Consider the following 20,701-nt stretch of genomic DNA (forward strand, 5'->3'; position numbering starts at 1 on the left):
TGGGGAAGAGCATTTCCTGGCTTGTTCCTTCCAGTTTAGCAGGAAGGCACAATTCCAGAGCTCAAGCTTGGTCCCCGAAAACCAGCCCCAGGAAACCTTACTTGGAGAGTCACAGTCCCCAGTGCTGGGAGGGACCTCAACAGGGTCTGGTCCCACCTGCTTCACCACAGATGCCAAGCGAGGCTCGGCAGGAGGAGGGCGTGTGTTCAGGGTCGCATCATTTTTTGGCCAGTCTAGGATGAGGCCCCAGATCTGACAGCTAGGCCATTTCCTTCCACTCCATCACACCGCCTTGTTTTTACATTAGTTTTTTTCAATTATTATTATTATAAATATAGAACATACCTGTTACAAGCATTTAAATAATAACAGAAATAGACCAAACTAAGAAGTGAGTCTCAGGGCCTCCCTGGTGGCGCAGTGGTTGGGAGTCCGCCTGCCGATGCAGGGGACACGGGTTCGTGCCCCGGTCCGGGAGGATCCCGCATGCCGCGGAGCGGCTGGGCCCCGTGAGCCATGGCCGCTGGGCCTGCACGTCCGGAGCCTGTGCTCCGCAGCGGGAGAGGCCACAACGGTGAGAGGCCCGCGTACTGCAAAAAAAAAAAAAAAAAGAAGTGAGTCTCCTATTACCCCTACCATCCCCCCTTTGCCTCTAGTGTCATGCCCCCGAGGGTGACCACTGGTGACAACATACTACAAAGTCCTTCCAGATATTTCCTATGTGTGTAGACACACACACGTATCTTTTTTAAAAACAAAAATTAAAACTTAAACAATTTTTCAGCAACTTGCTGCCTCACCAAACGTACACTTCTTTGCTGGAGTCAGAAGTGTATGGCCTCCACCTGGGGCTGTCCAAGTGTTCTGTCGTATTTCTATACCATAATATAAGCCACACTATTTTATGACAGGAAAAATTGGTGTTGCTAAGTCTTTGAATAAAGGCCCCCCCAATGCATTTAAAGAATTTAAAGACTATCCTCATTTAGCATTCTGTAAAAAGTAGAGCCTCTATGTGACAGCCTCTAAAAAAAATCTACATATGCTTCACTTTTCAGAAATACGTTGGTGATGTAAACCAAAGTTTAGAAGATCCTTGTTGCTTTTACGTAGATCTTAAGTGTGACCGTACCACGCACAGAGTAGGGGCCCGATAAGCATTTGCCAAGAGAGGCATGTTTACCCTCAGTAAGGAGCAGTGTCTTTAGTTGGTCGCATTCCCGGTAGTGTTGGCATCCAAGGATTGGAACAGGGAGAGAAGAGAACCTGTCCCCTCAATTCTGGTTGGTACCCTCCTCTCCTGTTTCATATCTATCTGACAGAATATCTGAGCAGAAACATGGGCTTTCTGTGACATTGTCAATTCAGAGGAAATTAGCCAAAATTCAGTACTTTGGAAGTGTGGAGGCTCTCTGGCTGGGCAAGGATTTTATTCTCTGCCAAAATACATGCTTACGTTTTCCTTCTAGGAAAGAGTTTGCTCGCTTTGATTTGAGGTGTCTAGCTAGTAGGACTGATTAACCTGGGTCCATCTGATAAGAAGACAAAGGCTTTCCTTTCTGGGTGAGGCTTCATGTTGTAGAGCTGTTGACTGGCTTGACAAATGCTCTCTGTGTCCCTGAAAACAAAATCTAGTCTCACCAGTGATGCTGGCAACAAGGCGTCTCTCCTCTCTGTGTCGTGGCCAGCGAAACTTCTTCCAACATCTCTCCCTAGACACCTCTCGAATGCCGACTTCTGGGGAGGGGGTGCGGTGGGAGGTTTTGGGGATCTGGCCACCCAGTTGCCAAGTGGCCTTGAAAGACCATGAGCATGGCCACGGTGCTCCATGAAATCCTTGCTCTCACATGCTTGGGGGAAAGGCCAGCTGTTTCTGGGTTCCTGGTTGAGCCATACCCTGGTGTTCACAGGACCATGCTGCCTGGAAGGGACCTTTCTTTTATACTTAGAAAGTTCTTCATATATTTTCAGTGTTTTATGGTTTCACTTTTTTTTTTTTTTTTTTTTTTGGCCATATGGCATACGGGATCTTAGTCCCCTGACCAGGGATCGAACCTGTGCCCCCCGCAGTGGAAGCGTGGAGTCCTAACCACTGGACCTCCAGGGAAGTCCCTGGTTTCACTTTTATTTATTTATGTATTTATAATTTTTAATTTTTTGGCCACACCACGTGGCATGCAGGATCTTAGTTCCTGGACCAGGGATCAAACCCATGCCCCCTGCAGTGGAAGTGTGGAGTCTTAACCACCGGACCGCCAGGGAAGTCCCTGGATTGGAGAATTTCTCCTTCTCATACGGTGGACTTAGAGCAGTGAGGAACCTTCTTGCTACAGAAAAAGAATATCCCGCAAAGAGAGACCATGATTCCTTGAGGCCCTGTTTTCCAAGATCTCCAAAACCCACTTCCTGACTCCAAAAGAAAAGTTAGAATGAAGCTGGGAGGTTGGCCAGGAGGAGCTGGGGGAGCTGCATCTCGGGCAACTATACGAAGCCAGGGCCCTCAAGGAGGACTGAAGTGTTCCATGTTGGTGGCACCCTCTGGCTCCTGGCAGAAGCAGAGGTAAATCCTCTTTGGAAGAAAGTCTCCAAATATAGGTATGAAGATTCCCATAGGCTAATATCAAGCAATGAGCTCACAATCAGAGATCGCCAGCACAGAAGGAGGCTAGCCACTATGAGTGAGAATCAGAAGAAACAACATATAACAGATTTAGATGCTATAGAACTCCAGATACTCAGGTCCTATGTTCAATATAGAAAGGTTATGTATGAACTTAAGATAAATAAACAACAAGTGATTATCAAAGAACCAAACATTTTTGAATGACCAAATGAAGTATAGATATAGATATATATCTCCAAAACAATGGGTTAAATAGATTAGACAGAGCTAAAGAGAGAATTAGAGTCCTGGAAAATACATATAAATAATCAAAAAGTAATATGGTTTGCTCTCCGTTGGGTCCCCAGAGCCTGTGCATAGTAGGCCCTCAACGTATGTTTGTTGAATGAATAAGCTGCTTTGTGTCGGCCTGTGCTAGGAGTTGGAGGCTCAGAGCTGGCCATTGTCCCTCTTCCTAGGATACTCCCAGCCCAGTGAAAGAGCCAAGACGTGCCCTCAGATGGGCATGTTACCAGCTAGGGTGTAGCAGGAGACATCAAGCCAGCAGCTTTGTTGAGGGTGTTAGGAGTTGAGGGGGTGCTGACGGCAGGGCTGTGCACCCAGGGAAGAGGGAGAGGTCTATGGGGTCGAGAGGGACTGTGTATAGTAAAGAGAGGGATCTGCAGTTGGAGAGGGTCTGGCTGCAGACGAGAAGTGCTGGAGCCCCCATCAGAGCCTGGTTCCCTGGACCTCTTTTTTTTTTTTTTTTTTTTTTCTTTTTGGCTGCACTGCAGCATGTGGGGTCTTAGTTCCCCGACCAGGGATGGAACCCATGCCCCCTGCAGTGGAAGCATGGAGTCTTAATCACTAGACCACCAGGGAAGTCCCCTGATATCACTTTTGAATGCTTGACTTTTGCCAAATGGGACTTGGCTAAGACCGATGGTCAACCTTCATAATTCTCAGGAGTCAGCCAGTTTTCCTGGTTCCCCCTTACCGGGTCACGCCACCCCTTCAGAGTGGGAGGGTATCCTCTCCTGAACCCCAGCACCTGGTCTGGGCTGCGTGTCAGCACGGGACGCTGTCTGGGTGACTTGGGCGTCATGCCGATCCGTGCCGATCCATCCGTGGCTCCTTAGAGCTCACTGCAAGCTTGTCGTGGGCCGACTTTTCCCTCCCGGAAAGAATGTACATCTTTACATTCAGCCTTTCTATCCAGAAATAAGACATCTTTCTCCATTTACACTTGAGTCTCCTTTTTATATCTCTTAGAAAGGTTTTCCTTTTTAAAAAAAAAATATTTTTATTTATTTATTGTTGGCTGTGTTGGCTCTTTGTTGCTGCATGCGGGCTTTCTCCAGTTGCGTTGAGTGGGGGCTACTCTTCGTTGCCACGCGCGGACTTCTCATTGCGGTGCCTGCTCTTGTTGCGGAGCACAGGCTCTAGGCGCGCAGCTTCAGTAGTTGTGGCACGTGGGCTCAGTAGTTGTGGCATGCAGGCTCAGTAGTTGTGGCGCACGGGGCTTAGTTGCTCCGCGGCATGCGGGATCTTCCCGGACCAGGGCTTGAACCCGTGTTCCCTGCATTGGCAGGCGGATTCTTAACCACTGTGTCTCCAGGGAAGTCCTCCTTTTCTTTATATGTCTTGTGGATGGTTTTTCTTTTTTCAATTAAATCCTAGGTAACTTCTGTTTTTTTGTCATTATGATAGGGGTTTCTCCAGTATTCAGGAAACCTGTTGATGTCTGGCTAGTTATCTTATGTCCAGCTAGTGTCCACTTATGTCTGCTTGTGATTCTAGTTGTTTTTCAGTTGATTTTTTTGAATTTCCCAGGTAGACAGTCATATCCCTGAAAATAATGAAAATTTAGACTCTTTCTAATCGCTCTACACTCTTATTTCTGGCTTGGGTTTTATGGCATTACTGGAACTTCAGAACAGAATTCGTGGTGATGTCAAGGACGGTGTTGTTTTGCTCATCCTGCCCCTCCACCACCCACTTTTTTTTTTTTTTTTTTTTTTTCCGTATCATGGTGGGGAACGAGGAGGCCCTTAGCCCTGAAGCTCTGTAAACGGGCTTTCAGAAGCTGGGGATGTTTCTGCCTCCCTGCCTGAGATCCTGCTTTTCCCGCCCATCTGGGAGGCTCTCCCTGCCCCACGGCCTGTCTGCAGCTGACCCTCCAGGCATCCTTCTTGAACAGGCCAAATATTCCCTTGGAGCACCTGTGGCCCTCCTCTCAGGGCCCTTGGGCTGGAGTCTTGCCACCTAGCATGCCTGCCGTGGCCGTGTTCCTCATTTCTGTATGTGAGTCTGGGCAGGGCTTTGCAACTGCTCCCCTCCCCCTTCCCCTGACAGACAAGGAAGGCCCTGGTCATTCCTCAGACACTTTTTTTTTTTTTTTTTGCGGTACGCGGGCCTCTCACTGTTGTGGCCTCTCCCGTTGCGGAGCACAGGCTCTGGATGCGCAGGCTCAGCGGCCATGGCTCACGGGCCCAGCCGCTCCGCGGTATGTGGGATCTTCCCGGACCGGGGCACGAACCTGCATCCCCTGCATTGGCAGGCGGACTCCCAACCACTGCGCCACCAGGGAAGCCCATCCTCAGACATTTTGTTCCAATGCTGAAAAGTCCCCTGCACGTGCCCCTGGCACCCCCTCAGCCCATAATCCAAGCCCGGCCTTGTGGTCCTTGCAGAGGCTGAGCACAGGAGGGTCAGCTGGCCGGGGCCCAGGGTTGTGGGCCTCCGGGAAGACAGGCCGCCGGGGCTGGCCGTGCTCCCCCTCCCTCTGCCTCTGGCCTGTGCTCCCTTCAGCCTCGGCTTGAGGACGTGTCAAAGCAGGTCCTGCACATGCCGCCACTCCTTGGGGTCTGGACACGACAAGCCACCCGGATCCTCGCCCGCAGCTCGAGTGGAAGCACCCCCTATCTTCCTGCAGCTCCCCTGTGATGGCCTCACGACCTGAACTTTCTCCCTGTGTGTGATGAGGGCTGTCCTGGAGAGCAGAGGCGTGTGGGTCCTCCAGGCCTGTGGTCCCCAGTGGGGAGGAAGGTTGACTCTTACTGAGTCCCTGGGCCTGGCACTGTGCCGAGCGCTGCATGTGGGGCGTCACTTAATCCTTGCTTAACCGTGAGGCAGGAGCTCTCATCAAACCCATTTTATAGATGGAGCAGCTAAGGCTGAGAGGGTGAAATAACTTGCTCAAGGCTACAGCTAGAAAAGCAGTGCCACCATCCAAACCCAGGCTGTCTGGCTCCCAGCCAGGGCTTCCGGGTCCTGTGGGACCCTGCCTGGGGCCACCACCTCCTGGACACTAGAAGCCTGTGTTTGTTGGATCCCTCCAGCTTCCTGATGAATTAAGAAGCCAGGAGCCCCTCCTCCTAGCCTGGTACATTCTAAAACAGCTCTCCCCATCCCTTCCCTGTGCTCGTGACATACAACTGAGTGTTGCAAAGAACTGAGCGTGTGAAAGTCAAGAAACCAGAAGGTTGGCCCCAGGCCAGACCTGGCATCACCAAACCACAGCTGTGCTTGCTGGTTTTCGGAGGAAAACTAGTGCCCTGGATCAGCCTTACCCTGACAGGCGACTTGCAGTTCCCCTAACTGAGGTCATCAAGACGGGAACAGGCGTCCCGTGACATTTTGCATGTTACCACACGCGGGCGCACGTGTAACCGTGACTGGCCTTCCCTCACAATCCTGAAGTGCTTTCACAGACCCATCACCAACGGGCCCTCGACAGCCCTAAGAAGTACTAAGAAGTACCCATCATACCTCCACTTGACAAATAAGGAACCCAAAGCTCATGAGGTGGGAGGGCGCGGGGACAGCAAAGCAATTTGCTCAAATAACAGATTGTTTCCAAATCTGGAGGGCCCCCCCGCCCCCCGCTCTCTAAGGCTGGGAGCCCTCAGGGGTGGACAGAGAGGCCTGCCGCTGCCTGGGGGCAGGGAGCTCCCGCAGGACAGTCTGGGGCATTGACATGGGAGCCTGCAGTGCTAAGCGGCCAGGGGCAGCTGGGGAGCATCAGCCCCGTGTAATCTCCTGTCACCCCCTACAGGGCACCATGGATCAGTGCAAATAGGGTGCTTGCTGTGCAAATGCAGCCTCAAACCAACTCCCCAGCTGCGCCCACCCCTGAGTCCTTCTGTGGGGTCCCTCCGCCAGCCAGCCTGCACTGCCTTTAGTGCTCACTCCCCGAGTAGAGCTGGACCAGCCCGAGGGTCCTCTGGGCCTGGGGCTGTCCGCTGGGTTGACCTGTGGGGCAGAGATGTAGGAGGGCTCCTGTCCAGGGCTGGAGAAGCCTGCAGACAAAGTCTGGGCCTGGTTCCTGGCTTCTGGGAGGAGGTTAGAGCAAGACCTGGAGGCCTGTTCTATGGGCCACATGCTCCCCAGAACGCAGACCACCAGACCGGCCACACAGGGGGCACCTCTAATCCCTCCCTCCTCTGAAGAGTTGTCCAGAACTGTGTCTGGTGTCCCCTGGCTGGGACCTCTCCAAGGCCAGCCGCAATCTTACCGATAGCCTTCGTGCAAAGGATGTGCGTTCTGGGGATGGGTGAGACCCCTGCCAAGGCACAGGAGGCCACACAGGACAAAGGGATTGATCCTGGTGGTGCTTCAGCTGGGTGTGCCATGGCCATGGCCTCTGTGCCAAGATGCACGTCCTAGGGACAGGCTTGGCTTTGCTCCCACTGGGGCCCCTCTGTCCGTGGGCCCTCCCTGTGATTTTGGCAATCACTCCCCTCTTGTGTTCTCACCTGAAGAACAGGAACACTGGCCTAGAGGACATTCAGGGTTTGGCCGCCCATATCATGCTTTGATCTCCCAGCTGAAATAAGCAGAAGTGGACACCACTGGATGAGAGCGGCGCCAACCTTCAGAGCGGGGGGTGGGGGTGGGGGAAGGGGGGCTGAGGAGCCGTGTCCCAGGGGTCAGCCCCTGGCATTTACGCCCTTGTTCTCATTGGCTCCTCTTAACAACCAGTGATTTGGGTGCCATACAGGGCTCAGGCGGGCTCCGTGACCTGTGCAGTGTCGTCTCAGCGCAGGTGAGAGGCAGAGTCGAAGCCCAGGCTCCCCACACAGATGCCCAGCATCGCAGGTGCCCCTCTTCGAGCAGCATCTTTTGGTCTCAGTCCCCTAGGGGCCAGGTGGGCTGGTCCCTGGGGGGGTAGACCTTGAATTAAGGAGCTGCAGGGGCCCTGTGGGGCCGTGGGGCCCCTCACCCGGGCTCATGCCCAGCGTGGCCTGAGACACTTTGTACAGTGAGGATGCCCACACCCCAGCCAGCCCTCCTGGCCCTCCTCACTTGAATGTCTGGGTGTCAGGGTGCCCTGGGTAGGACCAGGTGACCAGGTGTGGCCTGAAGAGTCCATGTGGTCCATGTGGTGACCTCCTCTGGCCCGCCGGCATCCTCAAGTGAAAAGTCTTAGCCTGGAAATTGCAGGAGGCTCTGGGAAGGTAGATGTGCCCGGCCTGGTGACTGTTAACAATTCCCCAGGCCCTTACCTGAGTTCTCCTGCCCACTGCGGGCTCCAGAGAGCTTCTCAGGGGGACCCAGGAGCTTTTCTGTCTCCCAAAGGGGTGGAAACTGGCCAAGGAGCTCCCTCTGGGTGTCTGTGTCCCCCACGTGCACTGTTGAGTTGTGCATTCACTCAACATTTATTTAGTGTCTGTCTCATGGGCTCTGAGTCCACTTTCTTGGGTTCAGATCCCAGCCGGCCCGCTTCTCCTGTGGCCTTGGGCCGTGACTTGACCCAGAGCTTCAGCTTTGGAAGCACCGCTCGTAGAGGAGCGCATGAGCTGAGGCCAGCCAGCATGGGATGCAGCTTGGGATCAGCACGCCCAGCGAGGGCTGAGGAAGTGTTGGCCGGAGTGGCCGGGAGCCCACAGGGGCCCAGGATTGGGAGCCCAGGGTGCAGAGGACAGAAGCCCCCCGGGCAGGAGGAAGGAACGGTGCTGCAGAGCAGCTGGAGGAGAGCACGGGAGGCTGGAGCCTGAGGGGTGCTGGGGGCTCACGGTCTCTGCTCTCTCCTCAGTACGGCAAGAAGAAGCTGAAATACCTGCCTTACAACCACCAGCACGAGTACTTCTTTCTGAGTGAGTGCTGGGGCACCCCGCAACCACACCCGGACCCCCTTCTCACCCCAGTGTGGCCCTCTGTCTCCCCTCCCACCTGACCACCTTCCAGACCCAGAAAGTGACACCAGACCTGTGAGAGGAGAAGGGACCACAGCAGCCATCCCAGGCAAACCCCACGTGGCCCATGATACAGAAGGGACATTGGCCCAGACACCTGCCCAGGGTCCCACTCATGATCGCTGGGCGGGGTGCCGGCAGGTGCTGTCTGCTCCCAGCCCCCTCCTCGGGTACCGGGGCCCCGGCCACCTCTGCCCGGGAGCTGCAGAGCTGGCACCACATTCAGGCTTCTGCCCCCGGCTCCTTCCCCTCTTCCAGGCCCGCCCGGGTGAGACAGGCCTCTCTAAGCGCCTCTCCTCTCTCTCCTGCAGTTGGGCCACCGCTGCTCATCCCCTTATACTTCCAGTACCAGATCATCATGTCCATGATCGTTCACAGAGACTGGGTGGTGAGTCCAGGGGCCCCAGGAGTGTGGGGTGGAGGGTGACTGAGGCGAGTGGACCCTGGGGGCCTGCAGGGCCCCTGGCATCTCCTCCTGGGGTGGCTGCCTTGTCACCCTCAGGAAGAGACTAGCTCTGAGGCTGCCAGGAGCCAGGGAGGCCATAGCACCCCAACCCTAAAGATCCCCCCACACAGGGCACCCACTGGGAGAGCCACGGCCTTGGCAGAGCTCCTCAGAAAGTTCCTTTAGGCAACGTATGAGCCCACCCATCCAAGGCTCTGCCCCAGTCATTGCCCTCCTGTGGCCCCCTGTGGCCCCTATGACCCGGTGGACCGGGTCACACTGCACTCTGGTTGGTAAATGGAGAGCCGCCAGGCACTTAGTTTGCTACAGCTGCATGAGAAAGTGCCACCAGCTGAGTGGCATTTCTGTTAAACGACAGAATTGCATCGTCTCACAGTTCTGGAGGCTAGAGTCCGAGATCAAGGTGTCTGCAGGGTTGGTCCTTCTGAGGGCTCTGAGGAAAGATGTAGTCCAGGCCTCTCTCCCTGACTTGTGGACGACCATCATCTTGTCCCTGTGTCCCTTTCCATCATCTTCCCTCTGTGTGTGTCTGTATCTGTGTCAGGTTTCCCCCTTTGTATAAGGACACTAGTCCTAGTGGATTAGGGCCCGCCCTAATGACCTCATTTCCACTAATTACATCTGCAAGGACCCTATGTCCAAATAAGGTCCCGCTGTGAGGTCCTGGGGATTAAGACCTCAACATACTCATTTTAGGGGACATGATCCAGCCCATAACTCCAGAGAGAGAAAGGGACCCTGGAGAGGGCCGCGTAGCGTGGTGCACAGAGGTCCTTGGCTTGATGTAGATGTGCAGGCGTGGTTCTGTGGAAGAGGATGATGTGCCCGTGATGGGATGCCCTGGCTGAAGCAGTGACCCTAGGCAGAGACTGCTTTTGGCAGAGCAGGGTTCACTGGGACGGGGACAGGGCCCCTGCCCTCGGGACCAAGCGGATAGTCACTGAGTCAGTATTGCTGGTCTTTTTTTAAAAATCTAGTTTCACAAATGAAGATATTGAAACTCTGAGAGTTTGGGACTTGCCCAAGGTGACACCGAGGGGTGGGTCAGGCACTAGAACCCAGGCCTCCCGATGCCACGGCCTGGATCCTGTCCCCACACCCCAACCACCACTGTCCCATGTTTGTACAGCAATTGAAGCGCTTCAAAGTACTTTGTCTTACATTCTCTCCTCGGCGTTATTGGCAAAGGTGCCTGCTGATTCTGCTAAGAGGGCCAGGCCTGGGACTCAGGAGCAGGTGGGGCTGTTTGGGGAGGAAGTGGGATTCTGAGGTCTCTGCCAGCCCTGTGCTGGTAAAACCTGTACTACACTCTTCTAAGACACGCTCTTTTATCCGTACCCGCTGTGTTCCGGGAACGGTTAAGCACTGCCCCCTATGTCGTGTCATCTAATCCTGTTTTGCCAGCAAGGCAGGTACAGGCCAGAGGGAAGGAGTTTCTGGATCAGTTAAGTGGTGGAAATTGGAATCCAGATCTCCTGCACCTGAGCTCACCTGGGCCCTTGAAGGGGTCACAGCAGAAAGGGACCGCAGTGCTGCTGCTGGGGGCACTTTAATCTGCTTTCATGGCAAATGACTCCTGACATGAATATTTAATCCTTTTTTTTTTTTTAACTGTGTTTGTTCCCTAAGGAACAAAGCATTACATAGGGACAGCGGGAAATGGAATCAGACTTTGTACCTGAGCCGGCTCAGGTGGCCCAGCCAGGGACATTTGATCGGGCCCCTCAGGGCAGGGCTCTCCCGCTGGGGAGTAGGGTTCAAGCTTGGGTTTCTAGTACAAAACTGTAGCTGACTGGAGCCAGGCATGGCGCCAGACCCAGCACTCCCCTCAGGGGCCCACATGGGCAGAGGCATGCCCTGTGCTGTGGTTTTCTGATTTATGGTAACAGTGAACTTAGGTGCCAAGTGCAGCTGTGACCTGGGGCAGTGGTCCTCAACAGGGACAATTCTACTTAGCCACTTGGCAACATCTGGGAGCCTTTTTTTTTTTTCGGCCGCGCCATGCGGCATGCAGGATCTTAGTTCCCTGACCAGGGATCGAACCCGTGCCCCCTGTAGTGGAAGCTCGGGGTCTTAACCACTGGACCACCAGGGAAGTCCTGGGAGACGTTTCTGATTGTCACAACTCAGGGGGGATGGAGAGTTTTTGGCCTCTAGTGGGCATCCTACCATGCCCACGACAGCCCCCCCCACAGCTGAGAATTATCCAGCCCCAAATGCCAGCCAGCATTGCCAGTGGCTACATCCTGGGGATGTTTCCCAGGCCTCAACTTCCTGGAGGTCCGATGTATCCGATACCACTAACTGCTCCTTCTTAAAATTCTCCCTGTCAGCTTCCAAGTGCCGCCTCTGCTGGTTCTCCTCCACCTCTGTTTCCCTGCATCTCCTTCATCGCTTACCTGTGAAACCAGTGGTCCCATGGTCATGTATCGCGCTGCACAACAATACATAAGCACACACCTCCATCAATATATATGTACATACTATTGCACTGTGTACACACAAACAAGGAATTAAAATGAATGTTTAGACCACCTCGGTCCCGAGGTCTTGCCCTCCGCCGGCCCTTCGACTCCCCTCCCCAGCCGCTCCCCCCAACCCCTTTCTACCCCAGCTGATGGCACCCATGCCAGGGACCAGCCCAGATTCCTCATGAGCAAGCAGTCCCCAGGTGGAGCTGTCCCTGCCTCTTAAATATTTCTGGAATCTTATCTCCTCCTCAGTGCCATGGGTCCTGGTTTGGGCCTCTGTCATTTCATCCCTGAGCTACTGGAATAACCGTATCTCCCCACCTCCAGTTGGCAGGGATCCAGTTTAAGGTCCAGATGGGACCACGTTCTTGTTGTTTAAAGCTCTCAGTAGGTCTTCATTGCCGGCAAGGTAGAGGCCAGTCCCCCCAGGCGGACGTGACATGGCCTTGGTCTCCTGCCTCCACCTCGAGCGCTTGGGCTGGAGTATATGGAGCATATAATCTGTATGTAAACACAGCCGCTGCCCGGTCGCTTCTCTGGGCTTTTCTTCGTATTGTCGTCATTCTGCAAACAGCCACCCTACTGTTCTTTGCTTAGCTGACGTCCGGTGTATCCCAGCCCAGCGCAGGCACCACCTCCTGACGGAGGCCTTTCCTAAATCAGGATCGGGTCAGGACGTCACGCCACACTCCCATCACCCCTGTAACTATGTGTCCCCTTCCATGTGATATTGAAGGGATCTCTGTATAAGTCTGTCCTTCCAGACGAGGGGCTCTGAAGGACTTCCTTTTGCCCCCAGCACCTAACTCAGTCCCTGACACAGAGAAGGCATTTACTGAATGTCTGTGGAGTTTAACTGAACAGAGCTCGTTTGAAGGATGAGTTTGCTGAGCAGATAAGGGGAGGAGCTTCCAGGTGGATGCAGCCAGACGCAGACACTGCAGCACAGCCTGGCTGTGGGAGATGGGCTGCAGATGAGGCCAGGTCGGTGGGCAGGCATGTGAGGGCCGTGCGGCCTACTAAGGGGCTGGATTTTATCCTTTATCCCCTGGCGGGGAAGGAGGCCCGTGATGGCTTTGAGGATCGCAGTGGCGTGGTCCAGCTTGCATGTTGGGAAAGTCTCTGTGGTAGCAAAGTGGTGCAGAGACCAGATTGGAGTCTTTAGAGCTCAGACTTGTGGGCTGTGCTTATTGTTGCAACACCTTCAAGCCATGTAAAATCTCAGGGGGTGGGGGGGGTGTTCTTTTTCCATCCTGCAGATGGAGGAACTGAGGCACAGCTCAGAAAATCACTTACAGCTACACAGAATAGGGTGGAGCTATAATTAATAGCCAGCAGCCTGACCCGGAGCCTCTGCTCTCATCACTACCCTGCCGAGTCTCTGGGGAGAAGTGATGAGGGAGAGGAAACAGTCAGTGCAAAGGCCCTGAGGTGGGAACAAGCTGGGTCAGGGTGGCTGAGAAGAGAGTGGTCCCCAATCCCTGTGGGCTGATCTGGGTGGGATGGGAGGGCTTAGCAGGGAAAGATAGCTTGGAGCTAAGATGGTCGCTCTGGTTGCCATGGTTATGGAGCCATTGGGGCAGATGGGGGAGGTGCTTGCCCAGGAAGGGAGGAGAGCCAAGTGGAAGAGGGGCCAGGAGGAGACTCAGGTGTGGGAAGAGGGCCAGCAGTGTCAGAGGTTGCTGGGAGGGGCCAGAGGTGGGCGATGGATGGTGTCCCTGGCCTTTGTTGTGCTGGAGTGAATGTCCAGGAAGGAGACCCAGGTGCTGATGAGCAGTTTGTGAGCCTGCAGGTGTCAGGGGTGCATGCAGATTATAATGCACCTTCAGAATCCTCGGGACCGTGAAAGAGCTGCTGACCCCCGGCCCCTCCCCATGGCTGGCATCTGCTGGTCCCCATCCCTGTTGATTTCCCTAAATGCAGAGTTTGCAGCCCCCTTCCTGTTGCTAAAACACTCAGCATTTCCCTAGACATAAAGACAGTCGTGCACCCCTGCACTGCCAGGCGTCGCGTCCTCAGTGGGCCTGGTGCCCAGTTTCATGGAGGCCTGTTGAGCTTTCTTGGCCCCCTTGGCCCAGCAGTGAGAGGGAGGTGCTGTGTACACACACCTGTGGTCGGGGAGCCGTACCGGGGGGGCGGGCGGGACACTCCCATATCTGTTTCTCTCCTCAGGACTTGGCCTGGGCCATCAGCTACTATGCCCGTTTCTTCATCACCTACATCCCTTTCTATGGTGTCCTGGGAGCCATCATTTTCCTCAACTTCATCAGGTGCCTGCGCTTTGCTGGTTAATAATCCCTGGGCCCTCGAGCACTGGCACTGATGGGGGCTTTGATGCGAGGCCCCATGAGGAAAGGCTCAGAGGTCCCCACTTCCTGCCCCGGCCCCTCGTCAGGGGCTGCACTCACTCGACCCCCCACCCGCCCTGGGCTGCTCCGGGTCGGGAGGGAGGCTCTGTTCCCACCGATTCCCCGGGCCCCGTGGAGACCGAGCACGCCGGGCTCCGGTGCTGAGCCGAGCTCCCTTCCAGGTTCCTGGAGAGCCACTGGTTTGTGTGGGTCACGCAGATGAACCACATCGTCATGGAGATTGACCAGGAGCCCTACCGTGACTGGTTCAGCAGCCAGGTGAGGGTGGCCACAGCTGGCCACCGGGGCCCTGCGGAGCCTGGACCCGAGGTCTGTGTCCTCGGTTCCCGGGGAACGTGGCTGCCCAATGGGCCCGGCGCCGTCCTGCGCTTCCCTGGGGCTGCCTGTGTCCTTCCGCTGGGAGGAACGGGGCTGGGCACGAGAGTGGCGGCGAGCTTTCGGAGGGACCAGTGGGGAATCTGGGCAGGGTGGTGAGACCCCTGGGTAGGGCTGGGCCTCGTGGGAAGGAGACGGGGCCCTCTGTGCTTTGGCTCTTGGCCACTCATCCCCCTTCTCCCTGATAGCTGGTAGCCACCTGCAACGTGGAGCAGTCCTTCTTCAATGACTGGTTCAGCGGGCACCTCAACTTCCAGATCGAGCACCAGTGAGCGCAGGCGCGGGCGGGGAGGTGGGGGTGGGTGGAGGGCGTACAGTGGAGGGAAGTAGCCACCAGCCTCCCCGGCAGAGGGCAGCAGGTGGGGACTACCTCTCTCTTTCCCAGTGAGTTCCCCCCACCAACCCTAGAGCGTGTCTCCGCCCCAGCGCCCCCCGAAGTCTGGAGAGGGGTTCTCCTGCCCTGGGCCACATGGTCATAGTGACGCCCACCCCTGCACGTGTGGCTTGGCATCTTCCTTGATCCCGTGAGCCTAGCAGGGCAGGTGATTGGTCCCTTTATTGCCAGGGAACCCGAGGCCCAGCCCTCCCCCTCCACATGCCAGCCGCTCCTGTGGGCACATAGGGAGAGACGGACGGGTCCCCTGGGCCCGACCAGCCTCCAAGTGGGCTGTGAGAGGAGGTGGGTGCTTCCTCACACCCGGCCCCCCGCACTCTCCCCAGCCTCTTCCCCACCATGCCCCGGCACAACCTGCACAAGGTCGCCCCACTGGTGAGGTCCCTGTGCGCCAAGCATGGCATCGAGTACCAGCAGAAGCCACTGCGGCAGGCCCTGCAGGACATCATCAGGTAAGGGCTGGCGGGCACAGGTGCTGGTGCCCCTTGAGGTCCGTGGGACACAGGGGAGGAGACTGAGAGGCATGTAGCTGGGACCACCCATGGTGGAGACGGGGGCGACAAGAGGAGCCAAGGCCCTGCTGGCACTGGTGCCCCCAGCCAGCCCCTCCGTCGCTAGGAATTGCCTGGGCTCTGTGCGGGTTGGATGAGGACCTTTCCTTGGTCCTTCCACAGGGGTCTCCCGGGGAGCCCTGAGCTAGCAGGCCCGCAGGCCCCTGGCTGAGAGCCGAGAGGAGGCACCCATGCTCCCAGCACCCCACTTCCTGAGGCTCCCTGGTCCCTGACTGTCCCTATCCCTCTCTCTTCCCAGGTCCCTGAGGCAGTCTGGGCAGCTGTGGCTGGACGCCTACCTCCACAAATGAAGCTGCAGCCCTCCGGGCGCCCATGGGGAAGGGGGACCAGGTGGGGATGGTGGCCAAAGGGAAGGGTGGGATTTGGTTCAGGGGGTGTCATGAGGCTGTGGTACCTGCTGGCTCACAGACTCTGGGTTCGGTCTTTCCTGTTTTGCTCTCTGGTTTCGCTGCCTTCGCGCCTCCCCCCAGCACCCTCCCTCCTGGGGCCTGCCCGGTGCGCCCGGCTCTCCCCACCTAGGAGCAGAGCCAGGTGGCTCCAGCCCGGCCATTACCCTCTGCCCCTAAGCATCTGCCAGACCAGAGGTGCACAGGTGCAGCCTGTGGCCCCCACCCCCTTGCACCTGGCCTCCAGGCCTCACACCGCCTTCTGTTCTCCCTCAGATGCTCTTGAGGTCTGCAGGGCTGGGTCCTAGCCAGCAGGACGGCTCCCTGAGCCTGCAATCCTGGCTCCACCCTCTCTGATGGCCGCCCACCGTCTGCCCCTATGTGGGGTGGCGTGCTTTGTGCCCAGGTCTCCTTCCCGCCACCAGGATCGGTACTTGGGGCGTCCCTGCAGGCCCCACTTTCTCTTCAGATGTCTTCAGCCCCTGGGCCCTGACGCCAGCCTCCCTGTGCCTGTAGCGCAGCCAGCTCAGGCCTCGGGGCCCAGGGAAACGTCCTCCTGGCCCCACTGGAGCCCTCGGACCCAGGCCTCGAGCAGTTCCATCCTGCTGCCTCCCAGCTCCAGAGCCTGGGACTTTGGGTCCAAGGGGGCAGTGCCACCGATGGGCTTAGCAGAAGCAATGGCCAGGTCAGGGGTCAGCCGGCCTGTAGGCTCAGCCCTGGCCCCCCATCCCTGTTCAGATGTTTGTCCTGGGTGAGAGGCCTAAAATTCCGGAGCAATCAGACCCTTCCCCAGGGTGCTCTGTTACCTGCCAAGCAGTGCCAGCCAGTCCCCGGCTGCTTGGCCCATGCAGACTTGGGTCCCACAGGCTGCAAGCGGGCACTGGAGCCCAGGGGCTCATCCCAGCCCCGCCCCAGGTTGGGGCTGCCTGCGTGGACACTCTCTCTCACCGTCTTCTATGCTGTTGTGTCTTTTCCTGGTTTTTTAACCTTTTGTTACAGGATGCATTCTGACGGGGGTGGCAATGGGACTGGGCCATGTGACAGTCTGCCTGTTACCAGCCGCCCCTCGCAGCCTCCCCAGGCCCCACAGTGGGTTGAGCTGGGCTCACTCACTGAGGCCATGGTGGCCCTGAGTGTCGGGAGGCAGAGAAGGAAGGAGTCCCAGAGGCGGTGACCCTGAGGAGCCAGGGGTTTGGGGGGGACCTAGTGGGACAAGGAGGGGTTGGGGCTGGAGCCCAGACAGCTGAGGGTACAGGAAAGTGAGGGGAGGGTGGGGAGCTTGGTGCCCCTGGGAGGATCCAGAGCTGCTGCATTTGGAAATTAACCCACTAACTATTATGTAGCTCCAGGGGAGGGCGGGACAGGAACCAGCGCTGGCCAGCCGGGAGGGACCCGCCCTGGCTGGTGATGGACCCTTCACGTTGCCATGGCAACGAGGGTCCGCCTGAGGCCCTCCCACTGGGAACACACTGGCCAGAAGAGCCACTGTCCCTCCCCTGGAGCAGAATGGATCCATAGGGAACTGATCTTAATTTTTATCGTGTTGCTTCCCCACCCCTACATTTTTGGAAATAAATGAAGTGATTTTATTCTCACTTCCTTGATCAGCGCTGGCCGTGTCCTGCATGCTGATGCTGCGTGGGGTGTCGGTGGAGGGTGGAGGAGGGGCCCTTGTTGCACTGGGAGCCCTTTCCCTCTGTCCACCCCTCCCCAACCCCCTCCCCCCACCACGCCTTTGCTCGGGAGAGGACTTCCTCTCCCCTTCCCCGAAGTGCACTCCAGGCCAGGAATTTTGGACAAATGGCCCAAACAGATGAGCCCTCCTTCCTCTTCCTGGGGACTGGGGACTCTCCGCGGCTCCCACAAAACCACCACCACCGGAGTGAGGCTATCCGGAAGGTCTCTGGGGGGCAGCAGGGGGCTGGCACAGGCCACCTTCCTGACATCCTCATTCCCCATCCCCCTCCTCCTTTAGGGACTGGTTGTCTGCCCACAGGCCCACGTCAGCTGGCTTCTGCTGGACTCCCCTCTACCCGTTTCTGGTCACCGTACCGAGCGCCGGGGGCAAAGAGTCTCAAGGGGCTGAGGAAAGCCCTGGGGACCAGAGGTCTTGTGGCCGCTGTGCCCGTGCAGTGGCTCATTCAGTCCCCAAGCCTGGAAAGAGTCCATAGGAATGCGCCAGGGGCACTTGTACCGTTTACCTCCCAGTGGCTCCCACACTGCTCTCTGATGACCCTGCTCTGGGCTGGCTCAGCTGGCAGGTCAAGCTGAGTGTGCCAGGGAAGAGCCAAGAGGTTCACGGGGGCCAGAATCCCAGAGGCTCCCCACCTGGCCTTGCGCCTCCTCCCAGCAGGGCCGGGGAGGGCTCCAGAGTAGACACTTGTCCTCCCTCTTGCTTCGCCTATGACCTCGGTATAGCCGGCAGGGACAGCCAGCTGATCCAGGTAGGGTGTGTGTGTGATTGCCCAGTGGGCACAGACTGTGGAGTAGGGCCTGGGATTCCAGAAGCCTCGAGCCAGGAGGCAAAGACCCAGCCCTGGCTCGCTGAGTGGCCTTGGGTGAGTCCTTTGCCCGCCCCAGCCTTCGAGGCCGAGGTCTCCCCATTTGTACAGAGAAGGCAGCGGGCTACAGGGCTCCAAGGGTGTTGTCATCTCCCAACACTGTGAGCCCTTGGCCTTGCCCTGCCTGGACACCCACTAGAAGCCTTCAAATCTGGGAGACGTTGCGGAACGGACCCTGCATCCTTCTTACCTGTGCCTGCGTTCTGCCTCCTACCTGGGCTGGGCCTCGCACCCTGGCTCGCAGGATGGTAGAGTACACACACACCTCTGCACCCCTGCCAGCTGTAAGTCCAGCATCCATCACCAGTGACAACCAGGATCCCAGGAGGGGGAGGAGAGTGGTGGCTCTGAGGGCATCAGGTAAATCTTGGCCCAGGTTGATGGGCACCTGGACCTTCTGTGACTTCTTCCCCCACCCCCACTCCCCACCTTGCCCTGATGTATTACCCTTGGGGCAAGAAACTGGGGACACCCATACCTGCTCTCTGTCCAAGCGCACCTCCTGTCCCCATCCTCTGCTGAGGCTCTTGTCCAACCCAGAATCGTGGGTTTCTGATCCCCACCCCTATGCCAAAGTCATGACACCCTAACGTGCAAGGCCCCGAGTGGTCACAGGACCAAACCTCCATTCACAGGTGAGGAGGCTGAGGCCAGAGGGAAAGGACTGGCTTGAGGGCACTCGGTGCAGCAGCTCAAGCCCGGCTCTGCACCCTGCACTCCGCCTGGCCATGTCCTTCACCGCCGCCAGGGAAGGTCCGTTTCCCAGACCATGGGCTCTTCCCGTCCCATCAGGCCAAACGTCAGACTGCTCCTGAGAGGCCCGGCGGCTGGGTGGACGAGGTGGAGACACGCAGGGAGTTAGTCCCTGTGGAGGGGATAAGAGCTCACCCATGGCAGGTGGCTACCCTGATAAGAGTATCAGCTTTGTGGGTGGCGTGGGCATGTGCTGGCACCGGGCCCAGAGGAGGGGCTGGCAGAGCAGCCTGGACTGGGTGTGGACCTGGAGCCCCAGAGGTGGTCACTGGCTTGACAAGTTCCTCAGGCGTCCAGTGGGAAACTCAGACCCTCGTGGCCCACTGGGAGGAGAGAGGAGGCCTTTGGTGAGAGGGGCAGGGCGGAGGTGGCCGCCACCTAGACTGGGCACAGACGGCCCTCAGGAGTGACAGGCTACTGCTCATGGGACACAGTGCCTTGGGGACTCCTCAGCTGTCCCAGCCACGCCATCCCTGGTGAGGTGTGCCCCTCTGGACAGGACGCATCTTCTCACCCCTTGTCTGAGTCTGAGATGGAAATGATTAGCTGTGGATCCAGTGGGGTACCTACACCATCTATGAAGAAACCGAGGCCTGGAGGGGGAAGGCAGGGCCCAGGCAGGTCTGGAACTACTAGCCCGTGCATAAACAGAACAAGAGAACACCAAGCATGCTAGGACTTAAAGATCATGTCTCTACTGTCCTCTGCTATTATAAATACATTTCTTTGAACTTTGAAGGCATTTGGGTCTTTTCCAAATTATCTGATTTAAGAGCAAGTATCCAGGAGGACTAGTGACAAGTACCAGGGGCTTGGAAAGGGCCAAGGAGATGGAGGCAGCCAGGTGCTCCAGGACGTGTGTGGGGGAGGGGTGGGGCGGGAAAGACCCACCACCTGTCCAGTCACATAACCTACCAGCTGCTCCCAACATAGCAGGCAGGGGCTGGGTCTTGTGAGTCTCCTTTTCCCCCATCTGCCCAGGCCAGCTCACAGAAGACTCTGATTAAATGCTGGTTGATTGAAGGGGGCAAAAGGCATGGCTTCCCTAAGGAGTTTTGCTTTTCCTCTGGGCCCAAGACTGTGCAGACTGTAAAGCAGGGCCATGGCCTTGCTTAGAGGTTCCGCCAAGGCCCTTCCCTCCTTGTACAGACCCAGCCCAGGCCCCGTGACCGCATAAGAAACCTATAGACATAGAAGGGGGAATTCAACTAGGGAGAGGGGTGGTTGACTTGTCCTCAGGGGTTCCAGCATGGGGGACAGAGAGGGACAAGGGCAAAGATGACCCACCAGTGAAGGATTTCAGGCAATAGGGAGTGGGGTGGCTAACTGAGGCCAGGGGGCCTTCCCAATGGTCCTTTAAGCAAGTTACTAGGCAACTACCCATTTGCAGTTGTGAGGGCACACTGCCCTCAGCCACCACCAGGGGCAGCACGGAGCTCGGCCTGCCCCACATTGGTGCAGATACTCCAGGTACCTCTGGGGGGCGTTGCAGGCTCAGCGTTCCCGCTGGGCGGGCACCCGCTGTCCCTGAGTCTGTAGTGTGTTAGCATTTCCT

The 20,701-nt window shown here is 57.0% G+C and overlaps 1 protein-coding gene across 1 annotated transcript in view; it reads left to right on the top strand.

Annotated features, from left to right (window-relative positions):
- Nucleotides 1-17,496, top strand: part of FADS2 (fatty acid desaturase 2) — a gene marked incomplete at its 5' end in the record, with an annotated part of 35,766 nt that extends 18,270 nt beyond the window's left edge. The window contains 7 exons of the mRNA XM_081238579.1: nt 8,640-8,700; nt 9,111-9,187; nt 13,909-14,006; nt 14,267-14,363; nt 14,669-14,748; nt 15,201-15,326; nt 15,685-17,496. Of these exons, the coding sequence (XP_081094705.1) occupies nt 8,640-8,700; nt 9,111-9,187; nt 13,909-14,006; nt 14,267-14,363; nt 14,669-14,748; nt 15,201-15,326; nt 15,685-15,736 (591 nt within the window). The 3' untranslated portion in view covers nt 15,737-17,496. The remainder of the gene's footprint in view (nt 1-8,639; nt 8,701-9,110; nt 9,188-13,908; nt 14,007-14,266; nt 14,364-14,668; nt 14,749-15,200; nt 15,327-15,684) is intronic.
- Between the last annotated feature and the right edge of the window lie 3,205 nt (nt 17,497-20,701).

Source organism: Mesoplodon bidens (genome assembly GCF_964165515.1).
Source record: "Mesoplodon bidens genome assembly, chromosome: 7".
Taxonomy (NCBI): Eukaryota; Metazoa; Chordata; class Mammalia; order Artiodactyla; family Ziphiidae; genus Mesoplodon; species Mesoplodon bidens.